This window comes from Centrocercus urophasianus, unplaced genomic scaffold, assembly GCF_019232065.1.
Source record: "Centrocercus urophasianus isolate 14NV4802_14NV808 unplaced genomic scaffold, USGS_Curo_1.0 seq_14, whole genome shotgun sequence".
NCBI lineage: Eukaryota > Metazoa > Chordata > Aves > Galliformes > Phasianidae > Centrocercus > Centrocercus urophasianus.
In genome coordinates, this window is record NW_024884586.1 from 704,312 (window position 1) to 731,617 (window position 27,306).

The following is a 27,306-nucleotide window of genomic DNA, read 5'->3' on the forward strand; positions in this document are numbered from 1 at the left end:
TGCAGCTGATACCACCTGCAGTTCCCCCATCGCTGCTTTTTCTTGGTTTGGGGTTGGTTTTCTGCACTTTTTTAAAACTAGTTATTTCTTGTATTTGTTTAATAAGCAGAACAACAAACAAACAGAAAAACAACTTTACAGGTACTTTAAGTCCTCACACAGAATCACCCGGGTTGGAAGGGACCTCAAGGATCATGTAGTTCCAACCCCCCTGCCTAGCAGGGCCACCAAACACACACATTCAGATCAGGTTGCCCAGGACCCCGTCCAACCTGGCCTTGAACACATCCAAGGACGGGGCATCCACAACCTCCCTGGGCAGCCCGTTCCAGGGCCTAACCACTCTCCTTGTAAAGAACTTCCCCCTAACATCCAACCTAAATCTTCCCTCCTTCAACTTCCCATTAAGTAAAACAGAACCACATCCAAGAGATGAGGCACCCCAACTTCCAGCACAGTTACACTTGATGCATCAGCAAACAGCAACTCCCCCCAGAACCAAACAATAACAAACTTCTACAACGAAAAACCACAAAGGATATTTCCCCTCCTTTCCTTTTCAGGAGTCCCTTCCAAGAGCTCGGAGATGGAACAAGCATACTCTGTCAATAACACAACTATGCCTTATGCATCTTTGAAATCAATCTGAATTCATCCTCTCACCATGCAGTATTTTCATTCTTGTGGCCCTCCCCTGGACATGCTTCATGAGGTCCACATCTCTCCTGTACTGAGGACTTTACATCTGGACACAAAATGTTTTGCCACTAATATCAGCAGAGACAAGACATCTTACTTCCTTCCTAGCTGTTTTCCAGGCCATTGAGTCAAAGGATTATACTCACGTCACCTATTATGCTATCCATACTGATCTAGTTTCTAAACCTACAGCCGTGCACAGCACAGCCTGCAAATCTAATTGGAGCCTCTCATCACAATTTCTAGTGCAAGCAGCCATTTAGGCATTAAACAAATTGCTATTTACAAGCAGATGTGCTCACTTTGAAGCATGTGAATTACACAGTACCTCTTTGATTATACGGATAGATTAATTAGGACATTTGCCAGTTACTGCATGCTGCCAGAGGCTGCTGGCCTGGACCACCTGTCTTTTTGAACACCTCTGTTTGAACAACAAGCAATTTGTTAAAATAGGAAGTTTTCTTATCCAGAAAAGGTGATGTTACTTTTTAATCAAAACACCAACTTTTCTTCAATACAGAAATTTGGAACAGAACATAGCAACACCACGCTATAAATGTTTTCAACAGGTCATCGAGGCTTCCTTCAGACTTCTGTCAATACTTCCACTGCTAAGATTAACAGACCTAAAATAACATACTGTACGTAACTGATTTAAAACATTTAAAATGGGACCATGGTTGATGTAAGGGAAACCTTAGATCAAGCATGAGAAACATACTCAGTACCCCAGGTTATTGAAAAGCTGTGGATCGTAGAGATGAGTGTTTGCACCAAGCACAGCCCTTACTGTGTAGAATTCCCTACATTGATAACAAGTCACTTAATGCCCAGAAAATGCCTTTCACTGGAATTCTAATCTAACAAGATGGTAAAATCTTGCACAATCTTACACACAAGCTGGGCTTGTTCATGGGGATTCACATCGATGGATGATTCCACCAGGTAGGCAGACCAGAAGGTTCTCATGTAAGTGACCCAGGCTCTCCTACTGAACCTTCCTTACATCCCAGAAGCCCAAGCAGTTTTGAACACAGTTATATCTATTCTGCTTTTGGTGGCACTTTCCCAAGTACCAAAATTCTTTTGGCACAATTACATGTAGAAAAATTGTTACAGTAACAGGAAAATAACGTAGTCAAATCATTGTAATAATAGATACACAAGTCAGTCAGATCAGGCTTCTAAGGACCATCGTTTGTGCATATTAAAATACTATTTTCCAAGCAATTGGATTGATTTACATGACTAATCACTAGACAGTGTTATTTTGATCCTTAAAGATGTACCACCACTGCCTGGGTCTCCTCAGAGCCAGAGCTAACACTCTCACTGACCTTAGGGAAAGACTTCAGTTGTTTAACATACATGCTTATTTTGCATAGATTTTTGTTTTCTCCAGGGCTGCATTTGAGTGCATGCTTGACATACAGTATGTGGTGACCTATCCTTCCTTCTAATATAGATTGACAGTGTCAGAAACCTGTAAGTAACTTATGTATATCCCAAGAACACACATGTAAGGTTGAGGTCTCAATCAGGAAAACAAGCAGTAAATTGATCAAGGTAAGTATCAGCCACTCCATGATCTCTTCAGCAGTCACAAACTAGTACGCTCTCACCAAATTTTGCTTTTAGTGACATTTGTACTTTGGAAGCCTTCTACAGTGTAGTCCATCACAACTCTTTTGACAGTTACACCATGAAAACGGGCAGATCTACAAAAAGAAAAAAGCAAACAAAAAAACAGGATAGATGTTGCAAAGATCACTGAAGGCTGTCAGTATACTTATCAAAGTGGACTCACTGTTGCCACGTGTCATTTCACACCTCCTCACCTTTGCTAGCCTTAAGAAATAAGGCAGCAAAGCAGCAGTAATGAAAATCATGGAGTGATTTTCATAGAAACGCACTGTTCATCAGAAGGAAAAACACAAAAGACATGAATAACAATACACCAATAAAGTTTTCAGAAGTGACCACTGATTTAGATTCACCTACTTCTGAGCACTCACCAGAAATACTTTAAATAGCTTAAATTTCAGGGAGTGCTAGGCACACCAAGTATAAAAATGGTATCCTCAAAGAAATAATAAAGATAGCCTCAAAGTATTTAGCAATAGCCAAAAGATTCATTGAACTGTTTTTGTTTGTTTCCATACATACCGCTACTGTTAATGCTCTGCTTGATCCAGTCCACAAAAACACCAACATTTGTGTATACTCCTGGGTAGCTCTTTCTTCCACAGCCCAAGCCCCAGCTAGTGATTCCATTAAGGGTGTAAAATCCTGAGCCATCTTTTGAAGGACAAACTAATGGGCCACCAGAATCACCCTGTACAAGGACAAAGGAATGTGGTTACCATCTAAAAGCACTCTTTAAGTTTTTAAAAGATAACTTTGGTAAAAATAGGTCTAAGCTGCTCACGTGTTTAGCCATGCATAAAACATGCCATATAGCATAACATGGCAACATGCCATGCTGTAACATGGTTTGGCACTGCACTGCACTCTCCTGGCCTGCTTTCAGCTGAGGCAGAGTTAATAGAACAGTGATGGTTATTTCTTGCTGAGCGATGGCTGCAGGTTGGATATGCCTGATCTACAGCCTGTTTGCAAGAAAACAGCTCATAGTGAGGTTTCAATACTCCTCTTTTTCAGAATCCATCTGGCTGTACTCCAAGTATTAGAAAGCCACTTACTGTGCATGAATCCTTGCCTTCTTCCAGAGGGAACCCAGCACAGATCATCCTCTGAGTCACTCTACTCGGAAGATTTATGTAATAGGTCTGACATGCTTCAAGCATCAAGATGGGAACTTCCAGCTGATGCAACTTTTTATTCTTTTCCCTTTCTTGAAATAAAAGACATTTTAGAAACTGGCAGAGGCATTAATGATACAATGTCCGCCTCACTTTTTACCACAAAGAATGATAAATATCTCCTATTCCCTTTGCTTTTTTCTTCTAGTACAGCACTCCTATGCTCTCCTATGCTCTCCTCTACATATCTCTAGATTTTATACAGTATATACATTATATCATTTATACAGTCTGCTTATTTAAGGCTTCCAGAAAACAGCTTGACTCTCCTCCTTTCAAACTGATTGCTTTATTTCTACTCATTTCCATGCAAGACCATCTGAACTCATGTAAGTGAAATCCAGGAATCCAAGAATCAAAAGTATAGATAGAATTCATGTTGCAACATGGAACAAACTATAAAATACAGCCACAGTCTGCTCAGCCCTCAAAATGGCAAAGACTACGTACCTTCTTCCTGTGCTCCCCACCCTGTGACAATGCATACGCTGGAGGGCTGAACCACTTCTTCCTTCGCAGGGAGACACACAGGATGCACATAGTGGTTGAATTCTAAGGGCTCAGCCAGTTGCAGTAAAGCAATGTCAGAGTCCATAGTGATCTTGTTAAAGCTCGGATGTATAATATATTGCTTTACTGATCTTTTCTAGGAAAGTAAGGACATTGACATTTGCTCAACGACTTGGGAATTTAAGCCGTTGGTTTTATAAATTTTCAGGATATATGCAAGATGCTTGAGGAGAAAGAAATGTCTAAAAGCAGCTGTTGAAGTTACCAACTTCCTTACATTAACAAGTCAAGATCACAGCTCTCAGATATGAATCAGGGAATGTGCAGGAAACTCCATTCAGCGAGTGTAGGCAGAGGGTCTTGGAAAAACATTAGTCCAGTCTGAGTAAACAGGAAAACTGTGCCCTTAGCCCTTATTACTTCTATCTTTGTACTAGAGACAATATACTCTTCACTCAAGCACCCTTTGGGATGCCAAGGTTTAGATTTTGTTACTGATGACCGCACAGCTCTGTGTTGATACAAGTTCCCTGGCAGTCACATAAAAACTGTTGTGCAAGTGCAGATTAAGACCAGCATTCAGGTTGAAAGATTGCTGCATCATAAGCAATCTGAGAGGTGCATTTACATTAAAAATAATTTGGCAAGATTTATTTTTATTTTCTTATTAAGCTGAACCTTAATTACCTGTCTGTATTCTTGCTCTGTAAGATCATGAATTCCTGTGACCACCATCCATAAGTTTCTGAAGAGTTCCCTCAAAAAAAAAAAGGGGGGGGAGGAGGGATAAATACATTCTCAGGCTGTTATAACAACATTCCTAAAATGCAAGACTCTTATAATCTCCCCCATCCAAAATAAGTTTGAAAGCCCTATATATTCCTGGGCTAACATTCCCACGAAAATCTGTGGAAATCTTCTTACTGACTTATGAAACATTCTCATGATGAGGCCGTGGCATCCCTCAAACAGTGAACTAAGAGAAAGATCAGGTTCACAAAGACTGAGGCTGCCTGTTGTAGAACTCAATACCTCCACATCATGGCCAGCACCATTCCAGGGATGGTGCTGGTTTCTATCATAAAGAGAAAAATAGATAACACTTAAAGCACAATAACTCATAACATCAAATAAATGATATGAACAAATGCAACAGAAATATTTCATCCTCTGTTTTCATAACCAAACCCTCTCACACATTGAAAGGTGTCGTAACTCCCTGATGAAATCACATTAAGCCACATACACAAATTCTGATGTGATTGCAACATGCAATAGAGAAATCCTCCATATACTATGGCTCTTAAAGCCATACTTTCACCACACTACAATAATGCTCTTGACAATATTTTGCAAATTGATATTTAGAAACCTAAAAGCCAAAGTCCAAGTTTCAAAACAGCATTTTCATTTCAAGTTCCAACAGATAATAGAGATATCTGAGCATATTTGGCATCTGGGGCTTTTGAAATTTTACCCTCATTTTCAGTAATTGCAACTTATTTAAAAATTGAATCAGAATACTGAGTTATCATCAATCCTGGGAGGATTTAAAAAAAAAAAAAAAGAAAAGTTTAATGACTTAAGAGCCAAAGTATATGAAGTTTAAATTAATGTATTTATGATTCATTTGAAACCGGAAATGAGTCAGTTCAGCCTACAAGAAGAATAATCAATTTGCATTTTAGAAAATATTTTAAAGAATCTGAAAGTCACACATAGTACCTTCTTGGCTACTGTCCATAAAAACAGAAAAACATCCATGTAATCTGAACTAACAGATAGATAGCTTCCTAGTAAGGAAATAGCATCAACTCTGGGCACAAAAGCTTCCTCTGTGTCCTCTTAAAATCTTGAGGAAATAATGCTCCTTTACAAAGGATCCAGAGAGAAGTTCTCCAAGGATAATTGATGGATGACAAGTATCCTGACATATATTCTGCAGACTGATCTGAATGAAAACCAAGCCTACAGAGTAGGTCATTTCTTAGGTAGCCACACTAATCCTAGTACATGCATGTGGAGCAGAAGAATACTGTGCCAATCTCCCCAGGCACAAATATTACCCTGCAGAGATTCATTGTGTAATGCAGACATTCCCAGAGGATTCATCCAAGTGTACTTACTTAGAATTAAAGCAGTGAGCAGCTGTGACAACCCATTCTTTGGCAACAACTGCTCCTCCACAGATATGTTGATCTGAAATTTGTATGCTGACCTGCCAAGGCCATGAGTGTGGTACAGCCTCTTCACCTCCAATTATCCTACTGAAGATGAATCTCGGCTGATTTGAAGGCATTCCACAAACATCATCTAAAAACAAAAAGATTAATGTCTCAAGAAGCTTTTTAGAGGTTAAGATTGATGAGGCAAAGAACAGCTCATTTAAGAGCCGCCCCACAACTGCCAGGCTTCCCCCCCAATGCTTTTTTCTACATCTTTCAAATTCTCTCCTTAGAAATTACCCACATGTTTAGAGATAGCACAAGGAGGTGCTTTTTGCCAAAGGTGAGCATCAATGAGGTGAAAGCAACCTATGGCGCTTCAAAAGTTTTAGTCTCAGATTTACAGTGAATACAAATATATTCCATTCTTCATAAACTACTAGAGGCAAGAACAAAAAAAGCTTTAAAACTCCAGTTATTAATTCCAGCTATCCTGCAGTCTTCGCAATCATCTTCCATAAAGCAGTGCGTATTTTGACTTGCAGGCTGAAATAATGCCATTGTATTGTTCTAAATAATTCAAGATGCTGAGGGAAACAAGAGAAACAGGTTCTGTCATTTGAAAGCTAAAACACAGAAACATTACTATTCATCTTTTTATTTCCTTGGCACGAAAATGAAACATCTTGAGACAATGCAGAGTGCAGTTCTGAAACATTTGGAGAAAATGGCATTTAAGTTGCAGTCCAAGAGGTACTTCACATTCCCATGAAGAAATAAGAATTCAGGTGGACTAACCTGCTGTAACCTGCAGTTCTTCCTCAGTCATATTCATATTTTCAAATACTTGTACACTAGCAGAATCCGAGGTATCTAAATCTAGCAAATGAAAACAGCAACTGTGTTAGCAGGCTGTCCCGAATAATATTTTTTAACTACAAAATAATTTTTATTTCCTTTATAATCATTTCTGCGGAAGGAATAGATTTGTACCTGAGGAATCTATGTTAATACAACTTCACATGGTAGTAAAGAACCATTTAAAATGTACCGGAATACTTTACACAAAACAAAAAACCCTGAGGTTTGGGGGAGATTCATTGTTTTTCTTCACCCACTCATCTGATCCTCTGTTCAATCCTTCAGAAGATCACAATAAAGATTTTTTCACTGAAACAATGCATTAGGTGAAATCTCCTAGAGCAAAATCATTCTGAATATCACTATTCACTGCAGAGCCCTTTCTGCTGCCCTAGTGAGGCAGCCTCCCAAGTTACAGAGTTCTATTACCTGTAACATGTACAAAAGTGATTGTAGCTCTGAATCCTTCAAAGTTCTCTGTTTCATCAGAGTGAAAGACAACCAGCATCATGGAAGAGGAGCTTAGAACAGGCGCTGGTAGGACAAACCCACATGATCTAGCTAAAAACGAGAAAGCAAAGGTTCACACAAGATTAAAAGGTAGTTTTTCATATTTACCTTTTTCAACAGAATGTGCATTCCAGTTGTTACACGAGAGGGTAAAACAAACCCAAAACTGTGCACAAGAGAGGGTCAGATAAGCCAATGGAGGCTGAACAACTGTTCTACTATTTCTGTCAGTTTGTTCAGTAATTATCTCACAAGAACAAGGAGACTCTTGGCATTATTTCACAAGATATTATGGCAGCACTTGTAGCCGTAGGTTGCCAGTGCATGTAGATTACAATGGAAACTTGGGTTTCCTTGTCAGCATTGAAACACTAACATCTGCCAGTGTTAACCTTAGTACCAGTATCAGACTTGAGTGGCACAAGTCTTTCCTTCTTTTGATGTAAGCCAAAGGAATCTCCAGCTAAGCATTGTATGAGAATTGCATGAACATTCATCTTGAGTGAAGAATTGGATGCTGAAAGGGAGAATTCCAGGGTGCTTTCTGCCTGGCATCATTTATTTACCATAAAAACAAATGACAGCCTTATGCCTCTCCCCCCTCCATTTTATTTTTTAAATAGACATGAATTCAGATTGCATTCCATATAGAATGTAAATGCACACAACTGTTGCTAGATGACCTTTTGTCTCCATAAAAGGAACAGAAGAACCAATACAAGCAAGCACTTTCAAGGTACTGAAACTAGTACCTGCAGCAACACCTGAGACTCTGGAGGTAAATTTCAGTTTACACTGTAAAAGAAGGCTACTGAAAGTCACAGAAATAATAGGTCCCCAAAGTATGCCAAAATTAAAAGCCAAACCAATTTCCTCTTCTTTTTCCACATCTTCATACACAGTAACAGCATCATAAGAACAATCTTCACTCTCTTCTACTTCAAAAGACTGGTATGTAAGCTTTAAAAAAAAAAAAAAGAAGAAGAAGAAGAAGAAAGTGGATCCTGTTGAATTCACGAACTGGAATTCAAAGCTCTAAATAATGTCTTTAATAATCTCAAGGATTCTCTTAAAGTCTGATCTCTGTGGTGTTCAGGCCCCTCACATAAGATTAAACTTGATAGAAGAAAGCATCACAGTAAAATCTAAACCAGGAAATCCTATTTTACTATAGCCCAAAGGAGAAGTCCAAACCTATCTGCTTTTTGGGACAGAAAGGGATTTCTCTCAAGTGTGTCCAACAGCATTATTCAAGCTTATGTTGCTGGATCTTGCTCGTCTTTAGCTGCACGCTTTCTTGTCAACTAAATGATGCCCACTTTCATTCCACAAACACAAGAAGGGCACATCCTTTACCTTTATTACATGGTCTTCTGGTGCACAAATAATCCACTGACAGTCTGCCAGATTGCTGTAGTGCTCTGGATAGTGCATACTTTGCAACACTCCTTCTTCAAAAAGGACAGCTAAGGACTCACAGCCAGAATCTAGAAATCCATCAAGAAACAAAAATTGAGGCACCTATTAAACTATTCACACACACGACAGGGAAAAAAGAAACCCAGAAAACCTCTTGTGGTGCTTTCACACAAATAGGAAAACAGCAGCAAGCCAAATCCTTCTGCAAGAAAAACACAACAAAATGTTTTCATCTATTCCCAGGCAGAAGAGACGTTCAATTGTGGCTACAGCACGTCCCCTGTGATACGGGCAGTGTGCTGCAGAGTGAGTTACCTGTGTGGGAGTGATAGAAGTGCAGGACACAGGCACGTCAGAAGAACATTTGCCAATTTTATTTGGAAATGAAAGTGGAGGTATGGAATCAGCAGGTATGACTTTCTTGCTAAGCAGTGGCAAGTCCCCCCAGAGGGGATTCCTCCCTGCCCTTGCAGATCATAAAGGAATGAAACTGATTGAAAAAGCTGCAGAAACAGAAACAACAGGTGTCTGTTTCTGTAAGTACTGTCCAGACTCAGGAGATGACACTGGTACCTGCCCCCTAGTGATGATAAACCACTCTGCAGAGCAAAATTGAAAGTAGCTTTCACTGGAAATTTGGCTTGTGTGATTGATTCTATTAATTTCTAAAACTGTCTGTAAGTGGAGAAGGAAATTAAATCATTCTAGAGGATTTAGGGAAGAGGCAAAGTAACAGGAAGTTTTTTTTCTGAACAGCATCTGTCCCTATCTCTTACTGGCATCTCAGTTTTTCCACAATGCCACGCATCAGCCAAAGCACACTTACCTTGTTCACAATGGCATCCGCTTAGGAAAAATCACAGAAGCTTTCTCTGAGTTAGACTTACCAGGATGGATACGTGGTGCAAGAGCTTTATAAGACATAGAAAAACCAGTTCCATGATCCTTGTTGTCAGAAACAAATTTCAGCCTTATACTGTCGGACCCAATCAAAATAGGTAATGGAAGATCTCCTCCACAGAATTTCCCTGAAACAAAATTTCAGAGAATAATCACTGTTTAAAGTCTTCAGTCATTTGAGAAAACTCTGCTGTACAATTTTTAGCACTTGCTTATAAAACTTTGTAGCTGAAAAAGAAATTGTCTTTCTATTCCTATTGCCTATTAATCCGTTAGCACAAATAAAAGATGCACATTTAAAAATCCTTGACATCAGCAATTCATATGCTGACACAGTTCTAACAAATGAAAGGATACACTGACATCATTTTATAGAATAAAAAGACAGCAACTCACCAACAAGTCTGTTGTCTTTTGAATAGACTGATAAAGAATCATAGTCGCAAAACGTTTCCAGCTCTATATCGAAGTGGGAAAAACGAAGCAATATATAATTTCCTTCTGATACAAACAGAGTCCATACACACAACCTGTAATGACAAATTTGCTCCCATTCACAAAACTGGAAGAAAAAACAAAAACAACACAGGTACCAGAAAAATCTGGGGAAATCTGTGTTTTGTCTACTCACTGATGGTTTTGATAGAACTGTTCAGAACTTCCAGGAAAATTTAATTCTCCTTCACTGTCTGGGAGCTTGCCATCCTGAACACTACAAAATGCTGCATTGTAGAGTTAGAACAAGAATCAGGTTTGACACATACACAATCCTCTGTTACACCAAACATCTAGATAATGTTGTGGGATGTAAGACTGTTCATCTGTACGTTGTTTCTGATGGCAGAATTACGTTAGGTCTTCCCTCTCTTCTATTTGAAATGACAGCAAGTCACTTTTAAATCACATAATTTAGAGGCAAAAGCCAAGCTCTGCCACTCTAAAAACAGTGGTGCTTTCTTATCACCTTAACAAAAGTATTTGTTAAATGATGATTTTGGTATCAGGATTTTTTGGACAGGAAAAACACATACCTCAGGATTATGCTTTTATTGCTGACCATTTGTAATAAAATTATTAGTTGTTTTGCAGCAGAACACTTTTGCAACAGAACACTTTTGCAACAGTACAGTAGGGGACTGGAGGAAGCAAAAGTGATTTTCTCTGGATGACTACTGCTAGAAACCACAGATACCCATAAAATGCCTCCTCTTTGCCTTTTCTTCTCCTTGCCAAGGTAAGCCAGCAAGACAAAAACAAAGTACACACACGGAATCAAAATATAACCTCAGCTGTTAAATAAATTATATTCAGGAATAGATGAAAACAATTTTTTGTTTGTTTGTTTTTATATTTCATTCACAGAAATAGACACCAGATAAGTAGATAGATTCATCACAGATGAGCAGAAACTACTATTAATTTTACCTGATGTTTTCTGTTTAGAATCTATGCTTTCATACACAGAACCATCATCATTAATTAGATTTCATGCATTGCTTGAGGTTCTGTTCTACATTTTTTTCCCATTAATTCTATTTGCATTTCAATAAATTAATGCCTTATACTTATCTGCCTTAAGGGAAATTCCTTTTTGAAGTCACCTGCACATATGTACTATCTTTCTTCAGGAAATTCCTTACTAAGCTAGAAAAAAACCCCTGTGTATTTAAAGTATACATTTTAAAGTGTATTAATAAGTCATACTATAAATAGGTTTTTTTCTTCACAGATCACATATGAGATTATTTGAGAAGGCTGGTTAGATTCTAATGCAGATACAAAATGTTGAAAAAATATTACTCACGTGTAGAACTTTTCATTTTCAGATCTAATGAAGGAGGGGTAGGGAAGGGAGTGAAAAAAAAAAGTATTATTACAGTTTCTCATTCACAGTGTAGGCTTTATTTTAACAGTGTGAGATAGTAGGTTTATACAGCTAGCACTGATGAAAGTTTGAATTCTTGAGGACATCGTGCCTACAGTAAACTATGGCTGAAATCAAAATTGCAAGTTCAGGCAAAGCTGGCTTCTAAATAACCAACTCTAGAGAAGATACATCTAGAATTAATAATACATGGATAGGCCTCTCAGTCTGAGCAGCATTCTCTCTGTATATACCTGATGAACTACACATCTCAAGGTAGGGTAGCAGAATCCAACTACCACCTTATTACCAGGGACACAGAGATGCTAAGCCTGACTGCAGTAACAGTCAAGATTCTTTGCACCAGTGCTATGGTGTAAAAAAGTGGGTAGTGAAACCCAGCATAATGCAACTGAGAACTGGCTGCCCATTTCATTTACCAAATCACTTTTGCTGCTCATTGGAGCCAATAATCTTCAGTTACTACAGTAATTTTGGTTAATTTTTTTTTTTCTCTTGAAAACTCAGTGATCCATTATTGTAAGTTCATATAGAAAAGACACTGCCTTTCTCTTATTTTCCTTTAACTGAGAACATATTTTTCAGAAAATAACCCTATTCATTTTTCTTTGACATTACGAAGGTCCTTTTTTTTTCCCTAATCATCAGTTGAAGCCAGTTTCTAGTGGGAGAAATATGAGTACAATATCTTGAAAACGGTAAAATTAAATGAAATATGATTATGAGACAGAAAAGCGACAGAGATGAGAGAGAAATGTTTATAGAGACTTAATACCAGCACTCATATTTTCTTGAATCCAGTAAAGCACTGCACTGAGGTCTGTGAATATTCCAGGAGACCCTCTTTCATAATGTTTCTTCTTCTCATTACCTCTCCAGCCACGAGCACATCCCATCCCCCAGGAAATCACACCAACGAGAATCCAGGCACCGTGCTTACGTTGGCACAAGAGAGGACCCCCAGAGTCTCCCTGTAAGAACCCCCAAAACTCACAGGTCACAAAAAGAGCACGGGTACCACTGAGCTAGCCTTGAAGAGTTTGTTAAGTCGTCTTTTGTAGTATAGCAATAAACCTGCCACACAGGGAGAAGTCATTTGGAAGAAAAAAAGGAACAACCAACCAACCAAGCAAAAAAAAAACATTAAAAAAAGACTTTCCTTTTTATTGTGTTTAGTCAGGATTGTGATAACAGTAATTAAAATAGTTTCATGGAATTAAGTGTATTCTCCCATATAGATGCTTTTAAAGAATTCACACATCGAAATAGAATACAAAATTACATTTATTCACTTAGGCGCTTAGAAACTTGAGTTTCTGAGAAACAGTTCAAGTACACAAGGCTCTTTGTTCAACTGACCTGGCAGGCATCTTTTCCTCCATCTGGAAATCCAGCACACAGTATAGTGTCACCTTGGATGGGCTTCTTCAAAGTTGACAATGCTGTTGAACATTCCCTACTATTTAGAATTGGTAGATTGACTTCATATAAAACCTGAGGGAGCACTCCATCTGGAACAAAAAAAATTGTTCAAAATGAAATACTGGGTGGTGAACTTTTAATGTCACTGCTAATACACAAAGAAAAACACGCTGAAAACTTGCTCCATATCTTCCTATGGCTATGAGCGTGTTTTGATAAACATACAGTTTTGCATATTCAAGCAGTTTTACTTGAATAAATTTCAAAGTGTCTCCAACATAATATACAGGTCCATATATTTTTGTGATCCATTTTGAAACAGTTTACAGATAGACAGAAGCCCGCAGAGATTCGAATTTGAGATTATAAGCTTATTCCCAGTTGACAGTTACTTCTGGTCTCTGTACAGCTTATGCAGTCAAGCTCTTAGCTTCAGCAATAAACACTGCATATTGGAACAGAGAGAATTCTAAAAAAAATATCTAAAATTCAGTAAGAAAATCTGGCAAGAAAACATTCACTGATCTGAAGACAGTATCTCTATCTGCTTTCTATGCAGATAGGATTTGCTTCACAATTCATTGCCCATTTTAAGAAAGGGAAGAACACAGGAATGAATGACTGACAAAAACACTGTGAAATCAGAATGTCAAAGAAAAATTCCAGTAACTTACTCTCTCTTAAACGGCCCCAGCCACAAGTAGTGCAGATATATCCTGCTTCAAATTTTTCACCTGGATCAGGAAGACATGCTGGCAAAACTGATGAACCTGCCATACATGACATTTCTTGATAACTATTTGAAAGAGCATCATCATAAAATAAAAAAAAAAAAAGTAACAAAAAATCCCATGTTTTATTTCTCACTTTCTAAAAAGGGAATTATTTCTATGGCATTTAAAACTTCATCTATCATTTGATAATTTATCTGTGCTGCTGCTGCTTTATTTTAGCCACAGATAAATATGATCTTACTGAAGTTGAAGGTTCCATCCAGCTTAAGAAGGGCTATGTCATAGTTCATCGGCCTTCGTGGGTCAAAGTTTGGATGTTTAATGATATATTTAACAGGCAGTGTCTGCTCTCCATTCTCCCTGATTCTTAAGTCATGCTCTCCTGCAGTGACGTTCAAATACTTGAGTAGGTTCCTGTAAGAATCGCAAAATAAAAATTCAACTACAGAATCTTTAAAATGAAAGGGAAAATGTAGTTGTTTGTAAACAGTTTTACTAATGGTATCTAATACCTTTCATCTTCAGATTTTAGAGTATAATATGTGCAGTCAACACGAGTTGAATCAGCCCTACATTAGAAACTGGGAGGTACAAGAACAGTGAAAAAATCAGATTTGCTTCACTCCTATCTGTATTTAAGTGATCTGCTAAAGAACGAGATCCTATTCTTGTGTTTAAAGTTGATTGATCACACTGCTTCTCCAGTGGAAGAAGTACAGAAAAAAATCTAAGACCACTTCTCTAGCATTCGCAGTTCATGTTTCAAAAATGTTGTGAATCCTGACTTAGGGTTCCTAGTACCAACTCAAAACATAGAATCATCGTAGAAACATAGAATGGCCTGGATTGAAAAGGACCACAATGCTCATCCAGTTCCAACCCCCTGCTGTGTGCAGGGTCACCAACCAGCAGACCAGGCTGCCCAGAGCCACAGCCAGCCTGGCCTTGAATGCCTCAAGGAATTGAACGTCCACAGTCTCCTTGGGCAACCTGTTCCAGTGTGTCACCACCCTCTGAGTAAAAAACTTCCTCCTAATTTCTAATCTAACCGTGTCTCAGTTTAAAACCATTCCCCCTTGTCCTATCACTACCCACCCTTGTAAACAGCCATTCCCCCTCCTGTTTTTATGCTCCCTTCAAGTACTGGAGGGTCACAATGAGGTCTCCCCAGAGCCTTCTCTTTGCCAAACTAAACAAGTCCAGTTCCCTCAACCCTTCTTCATAGGAGCGGTGCTCCAGCCCTCTGATCATCTTAGTGGCCCTCCTCTGGACCCATTCCAAGAGTTCTGCATCTTTCTCGTACTGGTGTCTCCAGGTCTGGACTGAGTACTCCAGATGAGGCCTCACAAGAGCCAACATGCAGCAAGGAATCAAAAAAACAAAACAAAACAAAACAAAACAAAAAAATCAACAAGCCACCATGACGAATTTACTATTCTGCTTCAAATTTATTCATCAGCCTGATGACTTACTGTATGAAGAGGCTTCATAGTAATTCAGTTACTGCCTGTCTTTCTGCAGTTAACACAAGCTTCAGTTTTTGGGTAGTTTAACCAAGATGGAATCACATACCATGTTCAATAAAGATCAAATTTATAATTCCAAATGATTCATTAGTACAAAGTATTGGCTACAAGATCATTATAATCTCTGTGAAGGCACAACCAAAACCTTGCCTAGTTAATTATTTTTTTTTTAGAGCATAGGCTGAATTATCAGTATGCAAGAGATCAGTACTTGACTATTCACCATTTAATTGAATATATAATGCCAGCTTCTACCTCTGACAAAAATATTGTAATCACCTGATAATCTTAAGTAGGTTATCGTGATATTAGACTTCTATATGGGGAGGAATAATTCCATGCACCAGTACAGGTTGGGGGATGAGCTGCTGGAGGGGAGCTCTGTGGAGAGGACCTGGGTGTCCTGGTGGACAACAAGTTGGCCATGAGCCAGCAGTGTGCCCTTGTGGCCAAAAAGGCCAATGGCATCCTGGGGTGCATTAAAAAGAGCGTGGCCAGCAGGTCGAAGGAGGTGATCCTCCCCCTCTACTCTGCCCTGGTAAGACCTCATCTGGAGTACTGCGTCCAGTTCTGGGCTCCCCAGTACAAAAAAGACAGGGATCTCTTGGAAAGAGTCCAGCGGAGGGCCACAAAGATGGTGAAGGGCCTGGAGCATCTCTCCTATGAGGAAAGGCTGAGTGAACTGGGTCTGTTCAGCCTTGAGAAAAGAAGACTGAGAGGGGACCTGATCCAGGTCTGTAAATATCTGAGGTGTGGGGGGCAGAATGGGGAGACCAGACTGTTTTCAGTGGTGAGTGGAGACAGGACGAGGGGAAATGGCCAGAAACTGCAGCATAGGAAGTTCTGTACAGATGTGCACAAGAACTTCTTTACAGTGAGGTGACGGAGCACTGGAACAGGCTGCCCAGGGAGGTGGTGGAGTCTCCTTCTCTGGAGATGTTCCAGACCTGCCTGGATGCCGACCTGTGCGACCTGCTGTAGGGAACCTGCTTTGGCAGGGGGGTTGGACTCGATGATCTCTGGAGGTCCCTTCCAACCCCTACAATTCTGTGATTCTGTGATTCTGTGATCTACAATTTCAAAATCAGTTTCTATCCAAATTGAAAGGCCATTTATTCTTATTTATGGAATGTTCAAAGGTAGTTCTCCCTTTCTGATAAAAAGTGGAAAATGCTAGTTACAAATGAAAGAGCAGCATCCATGAGCAATCTCCAGAAAAAGACGCTACATTATACAAGCTTTTACACTCAACGTTTTTTTGCGCCTGCAGCCTGCTCCACAATGCAGTGTGATCCATGGATCACATCCATACCTGTCTGTGACGCAGTGAGCTGCCGTGACCACCCACTGAGCAGAAACAATGGTGCCTCCACAGAAATGCTTTTCTCTTCGTTTCAAGGAAACCTGTTTCACATAAAGACGACATGTTAAATACACAAGATCTTTACATCTGCTTTGACTGCACTTGAGAAAGAAAGGACAGAGTTGTGTACGCAGGTATTCTTTAAAGATTCACATAGCTAAGGTTCATGCAGCACTTCAGTCAAACAGATTTTGATGGCATTCTCATGTTCCTTGAGCATAAGTGATTCTAAACTTTGCTGTCTCCCTTGGTTGTGACTTTGCACCTGGATAAAAACAACATGCATGTAATAGATACCAATTCACTGAATTACTCAAGATTGTGTAAAGGTTACCAGTAAGTTGAGAATTTTTCCTCTGTAGGTCACTGGGCAAATCAGAGCACGAGAGAGTCTTTGATGTTTATACCACAGTCTTGAACCAATTCGTTCTAAACTTAAAACTCCAAGCTTCATGAGGTATTCCATCTTCCAAACTGCAAGTCTGTGATCTTAGACAATGGTTGGGGTGCTGAGGTGCTCTTTTATTTCTGACCAGTTTCACTCGTGCCTCTTTACACAGCCTAATCTAAACACACTCTTTTCAGAACTAATGATGAAATAATAAATGATAAGCAAAGGTTTGTCATAGATCATAACAGATCTATATCCTCTCTGTCTGCTCCACTGAAAAACAGAGCAGAGCTCAGTGATACATTCTAAGTGGAAATAAGTACAAAGTATAACAAAGTATAACGGTTTTCTTCTTTTCTCATTTCTGTAAAAACAAAGAAAGAAGGGCTTTGTTCTGAAGATAAAACCACATTTGCTTCTGCAAACCTGCCATGGATGTGAGCCCTGTTTCACCTGGTTCCCCCCAACAATCCGAGTGAAAAGGTTAAAGTCACTCCATGGTCTTGTCTCATGAACTTTCTGCCCGCACTTAGGATCTGAGAGGTAAAAACAAGAAAAAGAAGGAATGATTTAATCTAGATTTAATTTTTTCCACTTTTGAGCAAAATACAATTGGAAGACACAGCCTGAAACATAGGTCAGGTGCAGTGCCTCTACTAGGGCAGGAACCACAGTTTATGATGAGCTGCCCAGCCTAAATCCACACTGGGATAAGTCACTGCACTGCCATGTGCAAATATGAAGTGAGGAAAGAAAAAAAAGGACCACAAGACAACATTTTTACAGAGATTTAGCTTGTACCAAAAAGAATATGGTCCTGTGTTTAAAAATGGGGGAAAAAAAAATAAAATCATCATTGGTTGGATGAGAAATTTCTATGTAAGCTGTATCAGTTTCACCTGTATGGCTCTGTAATGAAGCAAGAGAATGTTGCACGGACAGACATGCTGCTATATGTTGGACTGCTGAAATGAGCAGATTTTAATGCTTTAGATACCATATCTGTTTTGACAGCCAGAATAGAATTCTGCAATGAAGAAAGTGCTCTGCAGAACTTAGGAAGGAAATCAAGCTGCAAATCTAAAATGGAAGCATAAAATCAGTGTTTTCTTTCCTAGTTTGCTGTAGATCAGTAATTCTTCACAAAGGAAAGAGAACAATTGCAATTTTAATAATTTTGCCAAAATGAAGTATATTCTGGATCTTAAGATCTGAGACAACGTAAGGAAAGACTCATATTTTGTTTGCATCCCACAGGTAACTTGCCAAATTAGGACCTTCATTAATCTGTTGCAGTTTTGAGAGTAGTTAATTTGGTTGTTTATAATTCATATTTATTTTACTCATTCTGAATCATCAATAAATCAGTCAGAAGTTGCTTGAAAATTACTCATTAAAAATAACATTACTTTACAGACTTGGAATGGAATAAAACCAAGGAATTAAAAAAGAGGAATGGAATGAAACCAGGGAATTAAAACCATACCAGTTATTCTAACACTACCTTGTACCTCATCTACCACCACTCAGGATCAAAATCCCAGTGGGTGAAACTGTTGCAGCTCCTTTGTTTCAGCAGTCACTGCCGTCATTGCCTACAAACAAAACCTTTAGTGTGTAGAAAATTGTTAAAGCTAGATGTGAAACTTTGATCCTACCTTTCTGAAGAGTGTATGATACAGCACGGGACTCTGCAATACAAATAACCCCCATGAGGAGTAACAGCAGCTCACTGTTAGTAATGCACATCTTGGGGTTTGAAGTGGCAGTCTGAAAACAAGGAGAGTTTTTATAGTGACAAAGAAGCCCAAATATTGCACTGCAGGAGAACATCAACTAATTGAGGCAGAAGTTACTCATTAATCCAGCCATAGAGCACTTAACTGCATAAGTAAGTTTTTCAAATGTAATGAAGCATGATTCTTTCATAAGACTTAATTCATTACAGAAGTCTTTGCTGTAAAATACCAGCTAAAATTCACCCCCCTCCCAAAACTAGGAGTTTGTTTTTCAAATAACAGAAGTAGATATTATGTGCTCTGCTAGCAACACTTAACCAGGCTGACCTAAACACAGAAAAACACATATGAACAAAGTATCAATTGATATTTGCCCCAACAATTTCTATAGCTCCTGAACAGGCAATACTTCATATTTCCTGCATACTTTATATTTAGCCAATTTCTTAGTCTGAGAAACACAACAAGAGATTGTAATTTGGCTGACAGCACGCTGTGTTGTATGAGACACACAAATAGCTCTTGCTGTACAAAGATAGCTCTCTGCGTCACAGTATGTTTTTTTTTTCTTCAGAGAAGCAGTGTTATCTCTCCTTTTTTAAAAGCAATTAAGGAGGTCAGGGCTTAGCTTTTTAAAAACGTTTCAATATTTCAGTATTGCTGCAGTCAGCAGCACCAGTTCCAACTCACTTGGATGACTAAGTTGCATTTTAATAGCAAATTAAGTGCAAGTCTCCTAGAAGGCTGTCTGAATCCTAAATAAAGAACAAACTAGCAGTTACAGTCAGAGATTTGAAATAGAAACCATAAAATAACTTACCTTGTGAATTTGCCACTTAAAAGTTTTGTCTCATCAGTTTTAGAATAGGATAACAGAAATCAACTTTTACCCCAAATAAGCAAATTCATAGGAAGCAACAGAATACAAAATCTGTCATGGAAAACATTGCCTCAAATCCCCAGTATCAGTTCTGTATACTGCAAAGTTCTCTGATTATCCACCACAGTGACATCCCTTGGAATGATGCCATCCAACAGGATGATGTGAAAGAAAGGAGAAAAAAATCTCAGCAATGATGCTGTGCAAACAACACATGTCTGATCATTGATAAGAAATACAAACATCTGGTCCACTGGCAAATGCAGAAACAATCATTTCATTTCAAATTTATGGCAGACAGGCAACACTTACTGTGCAGCAGCCCAGGAGATCAGGAAGAAAAAGCACAGAATGGCATGTTCTGTACAACCTGTCTCTTGCCTGGGAGACAGGCTTTCCTGTCTAACTATTCTTTGTTCTTTTCATTTTATTCTTTTTAATCTTTCTCCCCCTGAAGCTATCTTCACACAGTATGCACAGACAGAGGCAACAATGATTTACCTATTTCTCTCACTAGCTTGCTTCCGTTGCTCCTAAAACTCACAGCTTTGGCAAGCAGCACTGCCAGCATCACTCCTGAAACAAAGGCAAAGGTCAAATCTTACGACAATCCCCAACCACCCACCTACTCCGAATCCCAGTGTAGGGCTGGCCTCGTCCTGTTAGCAGCTCATATCTTTGCACATAGGTTATTCCAAAAATAATTTTTTTTCCATGGAAATTACAACAGATACAAAGAGCACAATAACACTATTTGATAGAGCAAATTCATCTACAAAACATTTTTCAATATAGTCACCATCACTACCTACGCATTTTTGCCAGCAACGAACACAAGCCTGCATGTCATGCTTGTAAAAGTCTATACCCTTAGAGGTGACCTATCTTCATCATCACCACTGTTGAAACACCCAGTGTGTCACTGCACTCACATTCACTGGTTGGTCTCTACAAATGTAGAGATAAATACCTTTAGAGTGTTGATAAATATCAATGGGTGACATTTCTTCATGCATGAAAGAATTCAATTCTACACCTTTGCTTCATTCACACTTCCATGTCAGTGCCATCTGTCACACAACAACATGTAACAGAATACTGGTGGGAAGGTTCTAGTTCTACTGCCATACCACCAACATCTACCTCTGACATCATGGGCCAACACAATAAAATAGGAGGCATTACTTTCAGAGGGTCCCTTGTAATTGAATACCTTAAGGACCCCTTTGCTCTTCACCACTGACAGGACCAGAATGAAAAACGTGTTTTTAAGGTTCACTGATCTTCTGAACTTGTTACAAGGCCACTGCTAGAAAACCAGAAAACCTATTTATTCTATAAAATTAATAATTTTGTATCTTAAAAAAAACATAATTGATTAAATATTATACTTTATAAATGCTTTCATATATATACATTTATGAATCCAGTAGTTCCTGGGAAATAGAAATCTAGTGAAAGCAGTTTTAGTTTTAATTTAGTTTTAATAGGGATTAAATTATTTAAATTTTGATAGTTTTACATTAATTTCGATTTTCAAACAAATTTATTTTATACCAATTTAGATCTACTGTAATTCCAATCACTTGACACATATTATGCCTCTTTCCAATGTAACAAGAAAATCCAGTTTAACTCTCACAATCCTAGCATTTTTGTAAAACAAGAGGCATTTAATATGCATACAAAGACCTGAAAAGAATAATAAAAGAGATCATTCAATTTTAATATACTTACAAACAAATTACACGTAAAAACAGACACACTGAGAATGATTAACTTTATGTTCGCTTGTTTCAGACTAAGACTTCATCTTATTTCAAAGACCATGCATTGGATGGCTACAAGCTCTTCAGAAGGGATAGAGGAGGAAAGAGGTGTGGTAGTGTGGCCCTTTATATTAAAGACTGTCCTGATGTTGAAGAGCTTGGGGTTGGGAATGACAAAGTAGAGAGTCTATGGGTAAGGATCGTGGGAAGGCCTGTAGAGGTGACATCTTGGAGGGGGTCTTTTATAGACAACCTAATCAGGATGAAGCGATGGATGAGGCATTCCATGAGCAGCTTGCAGAAGCCACGCAATCTCCAGCACTTGTTCTTGTGGCAGACTTCAGTTTCCCTGATATACGTTGATAATATAACACAGCACAGAGGAAGCAGTCCAAGAGGTTTCGACAGTGTGTGGAAGGTTGCTTCCTAATGCAACTGGTAGGAGAGCCTACCAGGGGTGTTGCCCTGCTAGATCTGCTCTTCCCTAACAGAGAAGGACTGGTGGGAGATATGAAGATTGAGGACTGTCTTGGGCAGAGCGACCATGAAATTGCAGAATTCTCTATTCTTGGAGATGTCAGAAGGGTGACCTGCAAAACTACTATCTTGAACTTCCAGAGGGAGGACTTTTACCTGTTCAGGACACTTGTAGCACGGGTCCTTTGGGAGTCACTTCTTAAGGGTAAAGGGGTCCAGGAAGCCTGGACATTCCTCAAGATGGAAATCTTAAAGGCACAAGAACAGGCTGAATGTCATAAGGAGAGCTGCAGGACAAGACCAACGTGGGTGAGCCGAGAACTACTGTTGAGACTCTGGAAGAAAAAGGGAGTTTATGTCCTCTAGAAGAAGGGACAGGCTACTTGGGGAAATTACAAGGAAGTTGATAAGGTATGCAGGGAGGAAGTTAAGAGGGCAAAAGCCCAACTTGAACTCAGATTGGCCACTGCAGTAAAAGAGAATAAAAAATCCTTTTATAAATATACCAATGGTAAGAGAAGAACCAAGGAGAATTTCTATCCTTCACTTGATGCATCAGGGAATGTGGCCACTGAGGATAAGGAGAAGGATGAGGGCCTCAACATCTTCTTTACATCTGCCTTTAATAGGCAAACCAATTAACCTCCTGGCATTTTACACCCTGATCTGGAAGTCTGGGATGCTACTCAGAATATACCTCCAGCGATTCAGGTGGAGACAGTCAGAGAGCTCCTTCTCCACCTGGACTGTCACAAGTCCATGGGACCGGATGGGCTGCACCCTCAGTGCTGAGGGAGCTGGCGGGGTGATTGCCGAGCTGCTCTCGGCCATCTATCAGCACTCCTGGTTAATGGGAGAGGTCCTGGAGGATTGGAGGCTCGCTGATGTGACTCCCATCTTCAAGAAGGGCCATAAAGAGGATCCAGGAAACTACAGGCCTGTCAGCCTGACCTCAGTACCAGGCAAAGTCACAGAGCAAATCGTCTTGGGTGCAATCACATGGCATGTGTGTGGTGTCCAGGGGATCAGGCCCAGCCAGCATGGCTTCATGAAAGGCAGGTCGTGCTTGACCAACCTCATCTCCTTCTATGACTGGGTGACCAGACTGGTAGATGAGGGAAAGGCTGTTGATGCAGTCTACCTAGACTTCAGGAAAGCCTTTGACATGGTCTCTCACAGGCTTCTCCTGGGGAAACTGGCTGCCCGTGGCCTGGACAGGTATACCCTTCTATGGGTAAGGAACTGGATAGAGGGCTGTGCCCAGCGGGTAGAGGTGAATGGAGTGAAGTCCAGCTGGTGACCCGTTTCAAGTGGTGTCCCCCAGGGCTCGGTACTGGAGCCCATCTTGTTTAATATCTTTATTGATGACCTAGATGAGGGGATTGAGTGTATCCTCAGTGAGTTTGCAGATGACACCAAGCTGGGAGGTGGTGTTGATCTGCCTGAGGGTAGGGAGGCCCTTCAGAGGGATCTGATAAGCTGGATCGCTGGGCTGAGGTGAATGGGATGAGGTTCAACAAGGCCAAGTGTCGGGTCCTGCACTTCCACTTCCAGGGCTACCAGCTGGATGACTGTGAAGAGAAAAGGGACCTGGGGGTGTTGGTTGATGCTCAGCTGAACATGAGCCAACAGTGTGCCCAGGTGGCCAAGAGGACCAATGGCATCCTGGCCTGCATTAGAAATAGTGTGGCCAGCAGGAAGGTGATCATCGCCCTGTATTCAGCACTGGTGAGGCCACACCTTGAGTACTGTGTTCAGTTCTAGGCCCCCACTACAAAAAAGACACCGAGGCCCTGGAGCATGTCCAGAGAAGAGCAACAAAACTGGTGTGAGGGGTCTGGAGCACAAGTCTTACAAGGAGCAGCTGAAGGAGCTGGGATTGATGAGGAACTGTGTGATATGGTTTAGTAGCTTGTGGCAGCAATGGTAGTGGAAGGACGGTTGGAGTAGCTGATCTTGCAGGTCATTTCCAACCTTGTGATTCTATGATTCTATGAAAAGCTGAAGGCATTCCCTCCTTGAAATCCTCTTTTCCCAGAATTAAAATATTAAATAATTCAGATACTCACAAATATATTTCCCCTTCTACAAATAGTCTCATCTTGGGAGTACCATGCCATTGTATCTCATTACACTTTCAGTTTCTGTGGTTGGATTTGTGTACTTTTTGACCAGCAAAACTCATTTGCAAAATTAATTTGACCTCTTGCTTAATACAAACAACAGAACCTCATCTTAACATTCGCACATCAACCATGGAGCTCCTAGTCAGGCTATTTTTTATGGTTCACAAATATAGCAAGGTTTGGCAAACATTGTTTAAAACATTAGAAAACTAAAATTTTGCTACAAAATGCTCATAATGCTATCAATTAATTTTCCAGAAAGATTCATACCAATGTTTTTTCAGTTGTTAGGACACTTTTGGGAAGCCAAATTTTGACTGAAAATTAAGCAAAATAGTACTTCAGAAATGGCTAGAGACAAGTTTTCGTCTAAGACTATTCTGAATTTACTGAATGTCCATTTATTAATAAAAACAGTGCTAATGATTGATTGCTACTATACCAACAACAAACAGTAACTGTTGAAAATGCAAAAAAAAAAAAAAAACTTTACAAGTGATCCAAAAATTAAGATGTCTTTCACACTCTTGTAGGTTCATGGCTGCTTTAAACTAACACAAGTTTAGGTTGCTACCAGAAGGGCAGCTGCACCAGTCTCCAATGGAAGCATTTGTTGCTGCTCTTTTGTTTGTGCTAGTCTCAGATCTGGTCAAGCTGTGTGGAGAGCTAAATATTAATCTTTATTCATGTACCTGCATTTCCATTTATAGCTGGACTGGTTTCTTGATCAAAGCTGTTACTCAGAAATTAAATGCTTGTACCAACGCAATGAAGAATTAATGCATGCACTAGACAGATCAGCTCATCCTTTTCCATTCCTCTCTCCACTTACAGTTTAAAATACCCAAACCAACCAGGAAACTGGATTTTATTATGACTTCTTATCTGGTTCTGGATAGCAATTGCACCTCAGCTAAATGTCCAGCAACACTGAAGTATCAACCAGCACACTGGAAATTACAAAGCCCTTTTTAAGATGTGAAGATCCTTGAAAGAACAAAGCATCATCATAATTTTTCAGCCGGATAACAGGAATTAGAAGGTACAGTCACCTTGTATCTCCATAGCTCAAAGAGGATAGTTACTACCACCCTTGCACTACTTACACCCACCCCTTACCCTGATCTATCAGATTCCCTTAGATGCAGACTAAGGCAGAGTCTAAGACTCTGTACTTTAAGCATATCCTCCCATGCTACTGTGTGCCCATTACAGCACTACTGAAAGGGACAGTGTTCTTGCCTCACAGAGAGACGCTCAGTTAAGCTTTATTGCTTCTAATTAACTAAAGCAAGAACTCAGAGGGAGCAGTAAAGCAAGAAAGGTTAGCTTTAAACAGTGTTTTTACTTTTATTACACTCTCCTAAATTCTTGAGCCGATCTGCCAGGGCACAAAACAAACTGTACAATATCAAGTTCCTTCAAAAGAATGCTCAGCAGAATAAAAGCCCACAGAAATTCCCCACGACTTTTTTCCCCAGGTCATTTGTTCTCCAGATATAAACATTTCCCACACAAAGATAGAGAGCAGCTTTGGAAGAGAAATGCATTAAGCTCTTCTTCATGAGGCAAAGCAAAGCAGAATAGTTGCTATACTAGACAAAAGCAATTGGAAATCAAGAACCAAAGGAAACCACACCTGCTAGCATTTTCCTACTTTTCACAATAGCTCTGTTTTCCTGCTCTTAGAACCCAACAGTACACAAGTATCATAGACATAGGCTCGGTTATTTGTACCTGCAGTAGATAATACTGTGAAACACGTTTTTACTTAGAAGCTAAGCCTTCTTACTGATAGTGATTTTATCTTCCAAAATAAACAAGAACAAAATCTAACAAGATGAGCAATGTCAACAAATGTAGCATAGTGTGCGCTAAAAAAGGCACATGTTAAGATAGAGGCCTAAGCTTTCTTCGGATAGGATTCAGTATTACATCAACAGCATAATTGATAAACTGGGAAAGGACAAAGGAAGAGAAAGGGAACAGGACTGTGCTTAGTTTACTGCATGCAGTTGCAGAACTTGCAATATTCAAAGATTGCCATACATACTAAGCAAGTCAGCGAGGGTCAGAGGATCCTGGTTGCTTAGCTCCCAAACCTATGGCATCCCCTCAGGAATGTTTTATTTCTAATGAAACAGTCCAAGCACAATGAGAGCTCCTCAGTATAAACGTAAATAAAACAAACATAGGAACACTAAGGCATTTATTTCACACAATTGTACTGCCTTATGCTGAGCTAACATACCAGCTATTACTCGCTTTGTTCTGCAGATCTCCAGGATCTATATTTAGCCCTTTCTCACCCTCATCAGATCCAGGAAAATGAAGTCTGAAATGCAATAAATGTGAGCTCACGAGGCTTTGTACAAGTTAGTCATTATCAAGACAAAGGGCAGACATTCGTTCTTCTCCCCACTTAGCAGGCATGTCAACAGTATGAGAAATATGGCCGACGCTAGAAAACAGGCCCTCCATTCCCACCAGCTGCCTTACCTGGTCTGCACTGCTTTGCAATCAAGTCCATCTATCCCCCCTCAGTCTTACCACAATCCATCTTTGTGACTGCATGCATAAAGATGAGTCTTCACACAGCTCCTATTGCAAGACAAGTATATATGTTAACAAGCACACTTTCATACCAAACGATGCTTTGAGGAGGGCAGCTGAAATGATGCTAGTCCCATTTAGCATATTTAGCAGGAAAAAAAAACATCCAAACAGGCTTTTTAGATAGGGTGGGATTTTTTTTCTTTTCCTAAAAATCTAATTTAGTCCTCTCAGCACAACCAGTGACGTAGAATGCTTTCCAGTATAATTATTTAAGCCACTTAAATATGCTTATATGTATGCATACCAGACTTGAGATTTATAATTTGTTCCCTTGCATTCTCATGATAGGAATCATTTGCATGAGTGTATATTCAACATCTTGTACAAATACTCAACTATTCATGTATCAACTCTCACTTTGTTCACTGCTTCTCTCATGTTTGGGCTGATGCTGGACACACAGATTTACAAAGTCTAAACATTCATTCTGATTAAGTATTTCTATGATGGCCTTAGCATTTTATCATGAAACACAACTTCAGAACATAA

General features: G+C 39.6%; 1 protein-coding gene across 3 annotated transcripts; it reads right to left on the minus strand.

The window, feature by feature from the left end:
* Positions 1-375: 375 nt before the first annotated feature.
* OVCH2 (ovochymase 2) lies at positions 376-20,237 on the minus strand. 3 transcript variants are annotated; one of them, XM_042815048.1, is made up of 22 exons: positions 19,770-19,857; positions 18,869-18,980; positions 17,637-17,746; positions 16,769-16,860; positions 14,172-14,344; positions 13,871-13,966; positions 13,134-13,285; positions 12,550-12,745; positions 11,694-11,717; positions 10,521-10,611; positions 10,286-10,419; positions 9,877-10,017; positions 8,927-9,057; positions 8,437-8,530; positions 7,490-7,621; positions 6,998-7,078; positions 6,161-6,347; positions 4,722-4,791; positions 3,975-4,170; positions 3,405-3,556; positions 2,869-3,037; positions 376-2,420 (listed from the first exon to the last, which is right to left on the minus strand). In XM_042815048.1, the coding sequence occupies exons 2-22, from the start codon at positions 18,957-18,959 to the stop codon at positions 2,398-2,400; spliced, it is 2,535 nt and encodes an 844-aa protein (XP_042670982.1). In that variant the 5' UTR covers positions 18,960-18,980; positions 19,770-19,857; the 3' UTR covers positions 376-2,397. The 3 variants fall into 3 exon arrangements, with proteins under 3 accessions (XP_042670982.1, XP_042670981.1, XP_042670980.1); XM_042815047.1 differs by lacking the exons at positions 376-2,420; positions 19,770-19,857 and adding an exon at positions 20,142-20,237 and having other exon boundaries at positions 2,811-3,037; XM_042815046.1 differs by lacking the exon at positions 376-2,420 and having other exon boundaries at positions 2,811-3,037.
* Positions 20,238-27,306: the final 7,069 nt, after the last annotated feature.

Bases quoted from the DNA above. Each gene is read 5' to 3' on its own strand.
- OVCH2 (XM_042815047.1), bottom strand. From the start codon at position 18,959: ATGTGCATTACTAACAGTGAGCTGCTGTTACTCCTCATGGGGGTTATT. The intron at 10,420-10,520 runs GTGAGTAGACAA...TTGTCATTACAG, and splicing joins CAGTTCTATCAAAACCATCA to GTTGTGTGTATGGACTCTGT. The intron at 8,531-8,926 runs GTAAAGGATGTG...TTTTTTTTAAAG, and splicing joins CAGAAGACCATGTAATAAAG to CTTACATACCAGTCTTTTGA.